The 16098-nt window shown below is 40.7% G+C and overlaps 1 protein-coding gene across 5 annotated transcripts in view; it reads left to right on the top strand.

The window, feature by feature from the left end:
* PCSK5 (proprotein convertase subtilisin/kexin type 5) overlaps positions 1 to 16098 on the top strand; it is a 442283-nt gene that overhangs the window by 30727 nt on the left and 395458 nt on the right. For all 5 annotated transcript variants that reach the window (XM_087444465.1, XM_014794699.2, XM_087444466.1 and 2 more), the window contains exon 2: positions 7276 to 7380. In XM_087444465.1, the coding sequence (XP_087300591.1) occupies positions 7276 to 7380 (105 nt within the window). The remainder of the gene's footprint in view (positions 1 to 7275; positions 7381 to 16098) is intronic.

Below are 16098 nucleotides of genomic sequence, written 5' to 3'. Positions count from 1 at the left end.
CACTCCAAGTTTCTCCAGGCTTTTCCCAATCAATCCCTACTCCATACCCCGGTTATCACTGGTCTATTTTCTGTCACTATAGATTGACTGTCCTAGAATTACATATCAGTGGAATCGTACAGTACACACTCTTTTGTGTCATTGTGATGTTTTGAAATTTATCCATGTTGTTGCGTGTATCAGTAGTTTGTTTCTTTTTATTGCTAGGTATTCCGTTATATGGATATACCATAATTTATCTGTTCATCTGTTGATGGACATTTGCATTGTTTCCAGCTTGGGGTTATTATTAAGAAAGCTGCTGTAAACATTAGTGTATGAATTTTATTTGGAAATGGGTTTTCATTTCTTATGGGTAGATACCTAGAAATGAAATGTCTTGGTCATGAGGAGGATGTACATTTCATAATAAATTACCAATCGATTTTCCAAAGACATTGAACCATTTTACACTCCCACTGGCGATGTATGAGAGCTCCGATGCTCCACAGTTTCATTAGAACTTGGTATTGTCAGTCTTTCCAATTTTAGCCATTCTGGAGTGTGTGTAGTGATATTATGATTTTAATTTGCACTTGAGTGTCTTTTCGTGTCCTTATTGGACATTTGTGTATCTTCTTTTGTGAAACGTCTGTTCAAATTTTTGCCCATTTAAAAAAAATTGTAGAATGGAGGTGAATAACTTTTCAAAAAAGAACACAGAATTTGGAAAAATCTGTAAGTTGGAGAGGGCAGGAGGGAAAACAAAGCAACAAGCAGCCAGAGAGAACTGACGGGTTCATCAAGGTGGCTACAGTGCCCGTGACCGCGGCGCTTTATAACCAGGGTGACCAACTGGCCCAGTTTGCCTGGGACTGCCCCAGTTTAAGCACTGAAAAAGTCCTGGAAATACCTCAGTCCTGGGCAAACTAGCATGATTGGTCACCCTACAGAACTTTATGTAAGGAAGATGCAAACTATATGCTTGGCGTCATTAGATTGGTGAGGGTTTAGCTACAAGCACAGGTAAGACTGTTAATGGTGAATGAATTCTGAAAGGCTGTACAGCTCATCAGCGGCAAAGCCAGTGTAAAATATGGATCTTCTGGCTCCCAGCCCTCTGCTCAGAAGTCAATAGCTCACTTTTGACATAAGAATCTAGGGACAGGGAAGATTCCCGCCTGCTGCCAGGAAAAAACAAACAAAAAAAGCCCTCCAATGGTTGTTTTTTGAAATTACAAGCACTGGGAACTCATTTATTTGGCTTAAGTTTTAATTTTCTGATCAAATGCAGTGGTCCCTGGAAGAACTAAGATGTTGAGTCTTACCAGTCATTTACACCTTAGTATAAAATAGCTTATAAAAAAGCCTTTCCTAAGAACACAGTTTGGTTTGAGGAAGGGTAGTGATAGGAAAAGTTTGGGTGCAAGGGTGAGAGGCTACCACTAAGGAAGAAAAAGCACAAAAACGTGACAGAATTGGGATGAAAGATGAAATTCGTTGACTTAGTATTGTGTATAGAGTTGTGTTGCTAGGCAGGGAAGAATGTTTGTGTGTGAGTGTACAGAAGAGAAGCTTAAGGGGACCAAGAGGGAAGGAATTATTCTCCTGCCTTTATGTGATGTTAAGGAAAAGGTTGAGATTTGATTTATCTGCTATTGGTTTTATATTTCATATACTCCTATAGTTCTTGATTTATTTATGAAATGTCCCTGTGTTAGTAACATATTGTTCGTTGTTTTAGCCCTTGTTGCTATTGCATAACATATAAACACAGTCATCTTTTGTTTTACTGTACCCTGGAGGAGCTAGATGGAAGGTCTGCTTATAGATAATATTACTGCTCTGTTTTCATACACTGTCTTTCTTTTGAATAACTCTCAACATGTTATGACATTTTTCTTCTTAACAGTTATTAAATGCCCTCAGCATGCTCAGTGCTGTTGCAGAAATATAAAAGACACAATTTTGCCAATGAGGGACATGCATATTAATAGATGAGAGACATAAGCCTGCTTTTAAATATAAAATCCTGGAGGTGACAGATTATTTTGTTTGGATGAAGTAGAATAATTGAACTAATCCACGCTACTCCTTAGCTATTGTCTTGCAAAAAATAAAAAAGTATAGAGATGTCTCAGCCTACAATGTTTAGAACGATAACCCTGGCAGAGCTGGTACTTCAGTTAAGGTAGAATTAAACCATTTTTGCTGAAATTGACCTTAATTTGATAGTTCCGTGATACTCATACAGGAGATTTTAATCACATATAGCTCTAATATATGCATTTTTAGCAATTCAAGGATTCTGATTTTCATATCATTCATTCAGCAATCTTTTCTGAGAACCTACTATGTGTCAGGCCATGTACTAGGAACTGGGAAAAAAATGGTGAGCAAAACAGATATGTCCCTGTCTCATTGGAACATTGGGCATACAGTTGGGGACACAGACATTATGCAAATAATGGTACTAATCAAAGTGTAACTACAAGTATATATTCTTATGGTTCTGTGAGATGATATAACGAAGGAATCTGACCTGGTCTGGGGAGTTTTGAAGACTTCCTGCTTGAGGTGATGCGTAAAGGATGAGGAAGAGGAAGCCAAGTGGAGAGGGTAGAGGTGGGGAGGGTGCTGCAGGTGGAGGAAACAGCAAGCACGACACAGTCAAGGAGCTGATGGAAGGCTGGCGTGGCTGGAGTCCGGAGAATTGAGAGCAGGTGTGATGTGAGGGAAGGCAAGAGAGGGAGGCTGAGCCAGATCCTACAGGCCCTGTAGGCCAGAGTAAGATAATGGTCTTCATTCAGTGAGTTAGGTAAAGCATATAGAACAGTTCTTGGCACAGCATAAATGTTGATATGATGTTATTATTTTGATTTACTTTTTAAACTATATTATTAAATAGTATTAAATGTTAACTCTTACTATTTATTTTAAGTGCAAAGGGAAACAACTAAAGGATTTAGGCAGGGATATGACATATGACATGGCCAAATTGGCATTTTTTTGCCTTATTCTGGCTATTGTATAGAAAACAGAGTTGAGAGAGGAGGATGCAAATGGCTGAGAAGACCAGAAGCAAGTATAGTTCGTGATCTAACGGGATGGCAGGGCAGACACAGTGGGTCATCCAGTAGCCTGTGGCTCATTGGTGCCTACAGCCCACTACTCAAGAGGTACATAACTCTGAGGATCTCTAAGTTGTGCAAGATTGTATAAATCTGTGCATAGCTACTTTTTCAGAAGTTCTCACCTATCCAGTTTTGGATATTCAAGGGAGCCTACTACTGAATCCACTAGTTGGTCTACTTTGGGAAGCATTCAGTATAGACTATTAAATAGCTTGTAGAATCAATCAGGAGGGTCAAGCTTTCAGAAATGGCCCCCAACACCATACCACAGAATGGGCCTCGGCAGGAGCTGCTGCTTCTGCCTCAACCAGGAAGCTGGGAATGAGGAAGCTACCCTGTGTTGCCCCTGTAGCTCTTCTACTATGGCTTACCAAGCTACCAACAAAATAGGATGTGTAAATGGATGCCCAGAAAGCTAGCAACTAGACACTAAGACCTCTGCCACAACTACCACTAAACACGTAAACATCTCCAAGATCATGCCTCATGATGTTGTAGTCCACCTTTGATTGTTAGAACTGTAATCACATTCAGAACCCTGGTTGCGTAGAGTTTAGCTTTTAGCTCTGCAGTGTAGGAAGACTCACCAGAGCAATGTTGGAATGCTTCTTTTGAGCCCATTCATAGGATGCACCATGAAACGTAAGTAAGTTCATCCTGATGAAATGTAACTAAGTTCATTCAACAAGGATTTACATTTACCACCCCACAATACTAGCTGTGTGTGTTTGGGCACTCGCAGAGCTTCAATAGCTTCGTTTATCCAATTGGAGGTAATTTATCTTCCAGGGTTCTTGGGGGAATGAAATTAAATATCATAACATGCAGAAGAGCAGCAAGATGCTGGGCACGTGGTAGGCAGTCAGTAAATGAGCTATTAGTCAGTCAGTGAACACCATCCCACAACTCTATATAGGAAATGGAACCCTTAAAGGATGGAGATAAAGTCAGGCTTACTGCTTTAGAGATTTAACGGCCTGAGTAGATGTGGCCCTTGTACAGTCACATGGACTTCTGGGAGCATATTTGCCTCTGGAAAAGTAGGTGGGAGTTGTATGTGTGCTATTTCATTTATTTGCTTGTATTGTTTCTTTAATTTTTGATTAAAAAATAACGTATGCATGTAAACAATGAAAAAGAAAGTCCCTCTTTTCAGTTTCTTGAGTATCCTTCCTGAAATATCCTGTGCACATAAGCATATATGTAATGTAAATTCTTCCTTTTTTCTCCTACAAAAATTGTCATATTATGTACATATTTTGCACCTTTATTTATTTTACTCATTACCTTAGAGAACAATCCATTTTAGTTCCTATGGAACTAATCACCTATTGATGGTAGCTAGTTGTTTGCATTCTTTTGTTTTTACAAAATTTGCTCTAACATCGATTCTTGTACATAAGTGACTATGTCTGTAGAATAAATGTTTATAATCTTATTGATATCACCAGTAAAAGAGGTGATACCAGGGTAGACCAAGAGGAATCCTGACCAAGGGATAAAGGTGAGAGATTAAGTATAGGATAGGAGGTGAGAGAAGGTAGTACTTAAATTTAGAATGGAAACTAATAACCTTCTGACGCTTACTATGTACCAGAAGTGTCAGATAGACTTGACCAGGCAGTGTACCTGTTGCTACATTCACTCCTTAAAACCACACTAACTCATTGTTAAGGAACGAAATTCAACTGAGTAAATTTTAAAGGTCTTATTGGCTTTATTCAATGATTCATGAATTGGGCAGCATCCAATCTAGCAGACAGAAAGGAGTTCCAAGGATCTGTACAAAAGGAAAGACTTTCATAGGCAGAAGGGAGCGGAAACAAGGAAATTATAGTAGACAGAAAAGTGGGTTGGTTAGTGCATGGTCAGTCTCCTTTAGGGGATGGCAGGGGTCTTTCAGGCAGATTACCTAACTAGTGCTGATTAGGTGATTCCTGGTTGACTTATTTAAGATTCCATTTCTGGGAGAGCGAAAACTGTAATTAAGTTGGGTCTTGGTTTGGTGACGTGGGGCTTAGCATAAGTAACTCCATTTTGAACCTGTCGTCTTATTTTTAACACCATAAACAGTATTATTCCTCATTTGACTCTAACACTCAGTCTGTCCACTATACTTCCCGTGTCCTTCTTATTTTACAGTTGAAGAAACCAGGCCCCAAAAGAGGTTAAGTGATATATCTAGAGCAAGTTAAGTCAGGACAAGGGTTCCATTTTCCAGCTTCTTGCATGCTACGTTAGGCCAGATTTCCAGTCTGTACCAATGAGGCCACAAAGGATCTGAATATATCTTCAGGGTGTATTTCATCCACAGTTTGATTTTAATAGTTGAGTTGAATTCAGTCATGTCCTATAATCCATGAGGTTCCATTATAGTTGAGTGGACATGATCTTAAACACACTGGCATATCACATTGGTGATAGGTTCTCTGTAAAGTTCTTCCTCAGAGAGTCTATGTTCTTTTCCACAAGAACTACTATATTTACTCAAAGAGCACTCTTGACAAGAGCTACGTGAGGTGAAAGCTCTAAGCTTCTTGGGATTTTAAGATTTTCTTATGAAGGATTACTCAGTCTTCTCTGAATTCTACCCGAAGTCCTCTGGAATCTTAAAATTGGCTTGTATATCTCTCCTTGAAACCCTCTTGGAGACTGGGGCTGGCACCTCTGCCCTCTTCCTCATTGTTTGCTGCTGCTTTGGAGTCCAGGATCACTGAGATTAGAGGTTAAAACTGGGATTTCCTTGTCCTTATTCCCCACATGTTTTCAGAGTCCAGATCTCTTCTCTGTAGATCTGGGCAGTTTCCACTTGAATCACAAATGTGAGATGTCAGGCTTTCAGATTTAATGATGATAAGAGGAGATAAGATTCAATTAGAGGAGATGACTCTTAAATGGCACAGAAATTGGGTTGATCATCCTTATTGGAAAGGTAGGATGATGATTGAGAATGTCATATAAAGAAGGGAATAAGAAGTAAACTTTTTATCTGGAAAAATTAAGCTGGGCCAATGATTTTTTTTTTTAATGAAGAAAGCCCGACTTTTGAGTTGTCCCAGTTGGGAAACATCCTGATGATGGTCATTCTTGTAGGGCAGCGCTGTGGTGGTGTGGAGAAATAGCTATTGAATGTATTTACCCAAAGCAAGGAAAGTGTCAATGTCACAGAATGGAATTTGAGAGCATAGTCATCTTAGAAATTAACTAGCCCAACATCCAATTTTATAGAAAAGAAAACTGAGGCATGGTAAGTATATGTGATTTAGCCAAGAAGACACTTTTGGTGAGTGTCAGCTGGAACTAGAGCCAAGCTCTCCTGTCTTCATTTATTGTATGGCTCAATTTCCTTTATTTAACCCACGTTTTATACTCTGTTGAGAGAATATGATTGTTTGGGATTTTATTAGTTTGTTTTCCTAAAGTGGACAGGAACTTATTTTCAAAACTATCCTAAACAGACCTATTTTTAACTAAAGAAAGGGATATATCAATGAGAAGACTAAATTCGTTAAAGAAATGGTTAAGAAAGTGGATTGAACTATTTTTACTTAGGAAGCTTAGCGGATAGGTAGGATGTTGTGATCTTTTGTTCTAGAAATTGCTATTCCACTTTGATTTTGCAATAAAAATGAATAAGGGCTATGTATTTATTCTGTCTGCTGAAGTCAGGAAACAAACTAAGCCGTGTTTTCTTTGTGAATGATCAACTGCTTAGGACTTGTTTCAAATTAATGATATAAATAATCTAACAAGGTCCTTCATTGTACTGTTCTTGGAGCAAACAAAATGCAATGTGCTTTTATAACCAGGTAGCTGTTTGATTTTTCTTTCTCTTTCTCACATTTGGATATAGATTGATATAGAATTACTTAAAATGCTGCATATAAATTAAACATTAAAAGGAAGCTATGAAGAGGCTAAGCTGCCCCATTATAATCTTTAGTTCCGCGGTCACTGCCTCAAGGACACTCTGTTTCCTATCACATGTCCTTCTTGTGAAAAGTGATCACCAAGGTTCAAGTGACATTTAAGCATAGCAGGCAGTGCATAATTTATGGACCTTTTTTTGTTTTGTGTTCTTATTTTAATGAAAAACAGGAAAACAGAAGACTTTTCATACATTAACTCTCTTTCTTTTATTCTTTCCCTCCTGTCTTTGCAGATTGGGGCCCTGAAGGACTACTACCACTTCTACCATAGCAGGACGATTAAAAGGTCAGTTCTCTCAAGCAGAGGAACCCACAGTTTCATTTCAATGGAACCAAAGGTAAGAAGAACAAGTTGGGTGGGGACCAAGAGGCAAAGCTTCTGCATTTTTTATTGGTAATGTCACACTAGGAATTGGTGACCAGTATGAAGGCTCAGATTTCAAGAGCTGTCATCCTATCCTTTGGTCCAGTGTCTTTGCTGCCTTTTCTGACAGAAATAGACAATGGCTTGATTTTTGCTGAAGTGCCATTATCATCTCAGTTGTATAACAGCCCAAGGTTGTATCATAAGTAGGGCTTGTCATGGAGAAATGAGGAGCGCGTGTGTGGGGAGATAGAGATTAATTCAGAAATATTGAAGTATTAAGAATAATACTATGGGGCCGGCCCCGTGGCTTAGTGGTTAAGTGCGTGTGCTCTGCTACTGGTGGCCTGGGTTGCAATCTGGAAGCGTACCGACAGACTGCTTGTCCGACCATGCTGAGGTGGCGTCCCACATACAGCAACTAGAAGGATGTACAACCATGACATACAACTATCTACTAGGGCTTTGGGGAGAAAAACGGGGGGGGGAAAAAAAGAAGGAGAATTGGCAATAAATGTTAGCTCAGGGCTGGTGTTCCTCAGCAAAAAGAAGAGGATTGGCATGGATGTTAGCCCAGGGCTGATCTTCCTCACAAAAAGAAAAAGAATAATACTATACCATGTACCTATTTGCATACAGATCTGAGATTCTATCCGAGCTCTATAGAGGGGTCTGTTCCAGAACCCTTAGGTCACACCTCAGGTCACCAGGAATCCTGGCATTTTAGCTGGCATCGATAGAACCATGTCATTAGCAGCCCAAGGACTAGACCATGTGTAGGGCAGGAAGGATACTGAGCACAGACGGGATAGAATCCGGCTTCTCCTCTTGGGGGCTCATCAGGTATCTTTCTTGCATGGTGTCTTGACTCCAAGTCCTTTTAAGTTGCACAGACAACGTAGCCCTAGGAGTACCTAGAAGGGGATGTGATATGTCCAGGTTCTCCCACAACATTTTAGAGAGGTGGGACAGCTTTAAACTGGGAGACAGGAAACTGGAGGGTGTTAGGGACCAACAAACTAATAACTGGCCATTAAAACTCTGAGGGTGAGTAAATGTCTGTCCCTAGAGGCAGGGACTGACTGACAGAGAACTACTTGGCCTCCCAGATGAGTTAAGTAAAAAAGAAGAGGGGGCAGCTGTACCAACCTGCCCCAGTTTCTCTGTAGGCTCGCTGTTTTTTATTTATTGATGAGGGTTTTTTTTTTTGCAATTATGATTTTGGTTTGCTCTGTGAGCTCATTTTCAAATAAATTGGTCAACAAGTCCCTACCAGTGAGCAGCAATCTCACCTAGAGATTCTTCGAAAATTGTATTCCTTGTTAAAGCAAAAAGGTCCCTATTTGAATTAATATGCAAATTGGCTTTGCAATTTGGAGTCCTGCCCTCTGTTATGTGCCATGGTTCGCCTTGTTTAATTTTTTTCTGGAATATTATCACACAGTACTCATGATTGTGAAATTGTATCTTGGTGGTTAGAAAAAGCACATTTCTTGTAGGTCCCAATTTTCTGAGGGTTATAGGAACATCCCCTAATATATTCTGGTGACCTGTGGATCGTATTTTTTTTCTCCTCATCTCTATTCATAATTGAATGTTTCTGGAAAATCAGTCTGTTGGGACGTTCTTGAATTAGCTAAGTTTTTGAAGCAAAGTCACGTTTTTCATCTGTTAAACAACTTTGCCAAGCTTTCTTGAACTTTGGTAATTAAAATGATTCCAATTTCAGACCTCATGTGCATAGTCAATGTGAATTTGAAAAACCAAGTACTAGCTAGTTTAGGAGGTAAGAACAGAATGTAATGAAGCATTGTTTTCGTGATGAAGGATTTACCGAAATAGGGAGCTTTTTCAATCCTTAACGTTGTCTTGGGGAATCTTGTTCTTCATTTCTTCTTATCTCAGTGCATCGAATAGCTTATGCAGGATCCAGCAGAGACCTTGGATGCTGGAAGACATTGTACCTGGAATGTATGTCCTTCTTCACCCAGTCCAGAGGAGCAGGGCCACTTCAAGCCAGCTCTAGGGTACATGCCCTTCTTCTGTATAACAAGAATCCCAGGATAGAACCATATCTTCCTCTTCATTCTGATGCCTCCTGCCTGTGATTCCCACCCAGCTGTTTATACAGGGTAGCCACAACTTGGCAGATGGAGTACCACAGATTGGGGTGTGCCCACAATTTCTTTCAAATATTTCTTAAAGTTCATTCATTCATTCATTGGCCATTTCTTGAGCCTCTAGTGTATGCCAGGCCCTGTGTTAGGCTCTGGGGATTTGGAGATATAGTGGTTCCCTGCGGGAGCTCGCTGCAGGGTCTCCCACAGTAGCTTTCAGGGAAACCCAGGACATTACAATGCTTCTCAGTGTTGGGATGGGGGAGCAGAGGAGATGGAGGTCACCACATTCTTCCTCCTTCTCCAGCTCCCTCCTCAATAAGTGCAGGCCCACTTAGGTTATTTTTCCTTTTTAATTTAAAAAAAACTTTTACTTACAGAGAAGTTGCAAAAAATGTTATAAAGAATTCCTATTATGCTTTGCAGATTCCCCGAATGTTAATGTTTACGTTTTACATCTTACCATACTTACTTGATCATATGCTCTCTCTTCTATCTATACACATGCACACACACATGTATATGTATGGATAGATATATATGTATATAAGTGTTTTTGTGAAAATTTGGGAGCAAATTACAGACATGATGTCCCTTTAGCTCTAAATATTTCATTGTATATTTACTAAAACCAAGGACATTGTGCTACATAACCAGAAGTACAACGGTTAACATTCTGATAAAAGTCTGAATATCAACATTGATTCAATAATATTAGCAGGTTTTATTCAAATTTTGCCCATTGTCTCTTTTCTGGGCCAGGATCACACTTAGTCGTCATGTTTCACAAGTCCTCTTGGTAGACTCTGTCATACTTCCTTCCGTTTTCTTTCCTTTTTTTTTTCTTTCATAAGCTAGAACTTTTTGAAGATTACAGGCCAGTTATTTTGTAGAATATCTAATCTCATGATTAGATTCAGGTTTGGCAAGAACACCAGAGAAGTGCTCTGTTCTTCTCGGCGCATCAGATCAGGAGGCACACAATGTTGATTTGTTTCATTACACATGGTTTTAACTTGGGTCAGTTGGTTAAGGTGGTGTCTGCCAATTCTATTTACTTTAAAATGACTATTTTCCCCTTCCTAATTAATAGTGTTTTGTGGGTAGATACATTGAGATGTATGTATGTAAATTTCTATGGGATGACTATATTTTTGACTCCTGGCAGACCTCATTGGGAGTGTAAAGCTAGTGTCGATGTGATTGGCAGGTCTCCTTTGGGTGTGTGTACGGGGGACGATTTATGTGACAGAGTGGAGGCACATTTGTGATTTTGGGTGATGGGACCATGTGAAATGGTTTGGTGGAAAACATTGGCTATGTGTAAAGTTATTTTTGATCACCATTTTCTCAAGAAAGGGAAAACACATGGGTGAACTGCAGAGAATACACACACTAAACAGATCCTGGCTTTTCCTTGCTGTAGTAAATTGCACCGGCTCTTTTTTTCTCCTGCTTTTGTTTTTACTTAGAGGGTTCTCAGAAGGAAATGCGAAAGTAGCAACATTGTAAGAACAACCCTCCTGGTGCTAAAAAAAAAAAAAAATGCTGTGGTCAGTTGGGGCACATGAGCCTGGAGAACAAGAATAGCCTGGTTCCCATATGTTAACATTATGTTATGATTAGCTTTTTATTTATTTTTTATTTTTTTGTGAGGAAGATCGGCCCTGAGCTAACATCTGCCAGTCCTCCTCGTTTTTGCTGAGGAAGACTGGCCCTGGGCTGACATCCCTGCCCATCTTCCTCCACTTTATATGGGATGCTGCCACAGCATGGCTTGACAAGCTGTGCGTCGGTGTGCGCCCGAGATCCGAACTGGCAACTGTCGAACCCCGGGCCGCCGCAGTGGAGCGCACGCACTTAACCGCTTGCGCCACCGGGCCGGCCCCTGGTTAGCTTTTTAAATGACAGAGATTCACAGCCTTCCACCATAGCATCACTAGGACAGGAATAACGCAGTTTTGCAGAAAGTGTTGGTACAATATTACAGCAGTCGGACCAGTGGGTCTTCCGATATTCTCATCCATATCTTTGACCAACTTTTCTCCAAGAGACTTAAGCTCAATTTCAGAAACAACAGTCTTGAGTTAACGTTCTTAGAAGCCTCCTGTTAATCTGTTTAGCAATCTCTGCCAGTCTGTGGCATTTTGTCAAGGAGGGTTTTGTCTATAGGAGCGCTTTGGAATAGAAGTTCTTGATAGCTCTTTAGCTGCCCATGCAGACATGAGTGGGGCAGAGGAGATCATTTTCTTTCATTTTTCCTCCTTCTTACCCAGAACAGAAAACCAGAATCTCAAACTTTACTATTAGAGTAGGCTTTTAAAAATAAAAAAAACATAAACTACCATTAAGTCATGCACCCCTGTCCTATCCATGTGTAGTTAATATACAAGCAGCTTTCTCTGCACATTAGATTTTATCTTGAAGGTTCTGGCCTTTCAACCTCTAGTCTTTTCCAATCCTTTTTCTGTCTTCAGATCTCCTTACAGGTCAGTTTTTATCCACATCTAGAATTGACTCACCCCTTGCTATGGGGTCAGGGATGGGCACCTCTCCTGTCTTCTTTGTTCCTAAAGTTCATCTTCAGTCAACCTGCCTCGTCACATGGATATGTACGGCTGTGTATCTCAGTTATGGAAAAACTATTGATATGATATTACTTATTGCAGAATCATTGGCTCCTTAGAATTAGACCTATCTCTTTGCTAGCCAGTGCTGGCATACCCTCCATCCAACTCCTAAGAGGAATTTTTTCAGACCTGTTAAGCATGCCTGATGACACAGAGTTCAGGACTGGAGAAGGCAAACATTTCTATGATTGAAGATTTAACTTGTTGAGTTATAATCTGCTTGCCTGTAACTTCTACCCATCGGATCTATGGATCTACTTTTGCTTTCCAGGCTTATACATAACAGCTCTTTCAATGTTTGAAGCCCCTCACTTATTCTCCTGGAGCAGCATTGTCCCCTTGTAAATGTGGCTCAGGATTAAGTGCGAGGCTTTAGCTCCCAGAGATATGCCCACTTGTTGCATTTATACATAAGCCATTTCCTCTGATGCGAATGTTAATGCGGAGCATTCGAGCATTGTGCAGTGATAACTACAGGGGTGTAGGAGAAGGACGGAAGGGAGAAAGGCAGTGATTGGAGGTAGTTAGCAAGATAAGTGGAAATCAGACCTGTGAAAGAAGAAAGGTAAATTCAAGTTCCTGACCAGTCCAGGGTGGAGCCTAGTCATGCCCAGGATTTGATTTTCAGATGACCGGAGTTGTTCTTTTTGCCTCAAGAGTAAAGTACATGTGATGGAGTAAGTAAGGGTACAGGAGCACCTACTGTACATCATGGCTGTGTTCCCAAAAAGTTATACACACCCACTCCTTATCAGTCAAGTCCCATTTCTCCATGGATTCACTTTATAATTTCAGAATTATTTTATTTTCACTGCTGATTGATCTGTAATTGATCCATGGAGACAACCAGCACGTTAGTTATCTCTTTTTCTAGTTATCTCTTTTTTTTAACTCTGAGACAAACGATCTGGGAGTTGTTTACATACACCTGATCTACCGGGGGACCTTTAGTGGTAAAGAACCCTTATTTAGTTAGAAATATATGCTCAGAGGTGTCTGAGTTCAATCTTACCTGGCTCCCACGCATGAACTGTAGCCATGCCTGTTTCCTGATAAGGTTCCATTTGGCTGGGTGCAGCTTCAAAATTCATTTCACCTTGAGTTCAAGTGCTTCCTGTTGGGGCCACTGCTCCATTTCCTCTCACCCCACCTGCCCTCATTCCGGCTAGTGCCCCTGTGGACTGTTTTCTTTGGCAGGTTAATTTTCTGCTCTTAGGTTTTAAAGGTGATGATAACTTCATGGTTTGACTTTCTTCTGCGAAGTGCAGTTTTATAACATCCCGGGGTTGGTGCTCATCCAGCCATGTGGGATGATCCTGGGTGTGTTGAGGTGGAATGAGACGGGCTGTGTTCTCTTGGGCGGGTACCTGAGGCTCTGTGTTGTTGCTTAGTGTACGTCATAACCATGATCATTGCACGTTTGCCCCTCAGCGTCTCGCCAGGGAATGAAAGTATATACCACATATCTTGAGAATGCCCTGAATTCTTCTGGAAGCAGCGTGGGCTTGGATCTGTTGATGAGCAGAGAGGACATGGACATGGAGGTCAAGAGGCCTGTTGGGAGCCTCTCTCACTGCAGGCTACCTTCTTTACCACCTTTTCGCCAGCTATGAGATGCGACCATCACAGCAAATTCCTGTCTTTGCCTTTTGATAGCATTTCTGTCTTAAAAACCTCGCTAGAATGCGTATACTCCTGGGAGAAGCATTTCAGCCTTGAGTTTGCAACCTTTGATACATTTATGGTGGCAGAATGACTAGGAGTGTGGGAGAGACTGGAGGAGGTATGTGGGTACAGATTCCACCATGTTCTCCACATGCCCTTCCTTTCTGTTTTATTTCTAAGCATCCCAGATATCTGGATGGTCAGAAACCAGACAGTCAGATTGTCCACTGCTGGGATGTTTGATGGGAAAGTTTGGGTCATAGCCCAAATCCCTTATAGACAGGAGTGAATTAAAAAAAAAAAATTCTCAGGGACTTTGGAAAGGTCGCCAAATCTTGATTAGAGAGCACTTGGCAGTACTTCCTTTTGAAAGGTTATAAACTCACATGCCTGCAGTGGGAGTGCAGATAACAAGAATGAGCGAGATGGGCCAGATATCAAATAATTGGGCATAGAGCACAGTGTGGAACTCTCGCTGTATGTAAGGGAGCAGCTGCGACTCGGCTGCAGCCAGTTGTCATCGTGTTGGCAAGCTGGCTCAGAGCTGCCAATTCAAAAGAACAGGAGAGTCTGGATTTTTGTATAACGTTTCCTGACTTTAAATGTTGGCATACTACAAAAGTCTTAAAATATTTGTGTGGGCTCAAGAAGATGCATCTGAGGGCCAGTCCCAGTGTGTAACCCCTTGAGTAGGCCATGTTGGGAGAAAGGGAGCAAGGCATGAAGGACGGATTTCAGCCCTTTCATAAGTTTGCCTTGGTCTCACCCTCACCTGAACACTGGTTTTATTTCTGTCAGTCATGCTCCACTGAGTAGCTCAAATGTGATATTTCTCCGTGTCTTAGTCTCCAAATTGAAATACGAGTATCTTTTAGGCATAAATAATAGGCTCAGGTCACTCAAGTCCTGAAGCAAGGTTGCTCCTGGTGAGGACAAGGTGGAGGGGCTCATTCTCTCTCCCCTTGTGCTTTGTCCACTTCTCCAGTGACACCTATTACTACGCTGAGAGAAACGGTATTACCCAGAAATGAAGGTTGGAGGAAACAGGATAAGTCAGAGAACAAGTAGCATATAAAGCGATGGCCGTGTAAAAATAGAGTGAGGGATTTGATGGGGGGGTAGGTGATGGATTTTGCACCAGTGACTTTAGCCACTTGGAGGAAAGGTACTAAATATAAAATCTTTGTTATTTTCTTAATTTATGTGGTATTTCTAAGATGTCAGATTCTAAAAAAAAGGGGTTCTGGATCTAGAAAATGTAGGGTAATGACAGCATTTTAAATTTCTAGATAGGTCTTGTCTTAGTTCAGGTTGCTTATAATAGAATACCATAGACTGGGAAGCTTATAAATAGCAGAAATGTATTTTTCATAGTCGTGAAGGCTGGGAAGTGCACGATCAAGGCACTGGCAGATGTGGTGTCTGATGAGGGCCTGCTTCCTGGTTCATAAATAGCTGTCTTCATGCTGCAGCTTCACATGGCAGAAGGGGCAGGGGAGCACTCTGGAGTCTCTTTTATAAGGTACTAATCCCATTCATGAGGGCTCCACCCTCATGACCTAATCACCTCCTGAAGGCTCCACTTCCAAATCCCATCACGTTGGGAGTTCGGTTTCTACCTGTGAATTTTGGGGGAACAGAAGCATGCGGTCTATAGCAGGTCTGAAGAAGGGAATTTTGGAGCCACAGCAAAGTTCCGTTGAACTTTTGCACAAGTTAGAATGGATTAAGTAAGCAAACCTAGGGAATGTGTGAAAACAGCAAAAAACAAAGAACCAGCGACAACAACAAAACCAAAAGCCATTTTAATTGTCTGGCTTTGAAGAGAAATCAGACTGATTCATGTATTTATTCTAAGGAATGCAAGAGTAATGAAGAAATCCAATTAAACATCACCAGTGAAAAGGCCGGATTTGTTAATAAGTGCTTTGAATTTTGTTTCTGTGCTCAATTCTACCAAATGTCAATCAATTCTTAGAGCGTAAAAGGAGGCAATATGGTGCAGCAGAAAGAACCTTTGGATTTTGATTCCTGCTCTGCAGAATGTGCGCTTAACTCCTCTGTCCATCGATTCTTTCCCTCTTGGAAGACTCATCACTGTTCATGCATGTGCTTAGAGAAGTATATAGTTTAATATAGTATAATGAATTGTACATGTAAGAAAAGATCAAAAGTGCAGGTTAAATCCTTATAACAAAATAGTAAGTAGCCGTTAAAATGATATTATAAATCTGTCCATATTGATAAAGAAGGATCTCCAAAATAATATGTAAAGTAAAA

This window comes from Ceratotherium simum, chromosome 20, assembly GCF_057802395.1.
Source record: "Ceratotherium simum simum isolate JZ-2026a chromosome 20, ASM5780239v1, whole genome shotgun sequence".
Classification (NCBI taxonomy): domain Eukaryota; kingdom Metazoa; phylum Chordata; class Mammalia; order Perissodactyla; family Rhinocerotidae; genus Ceratotherium; species Ceratotherium simum.
Note: the sequence above shows the minus strand (reverse complement) of the source record. Positions and strands in the feature narration are given on the sequence as shown.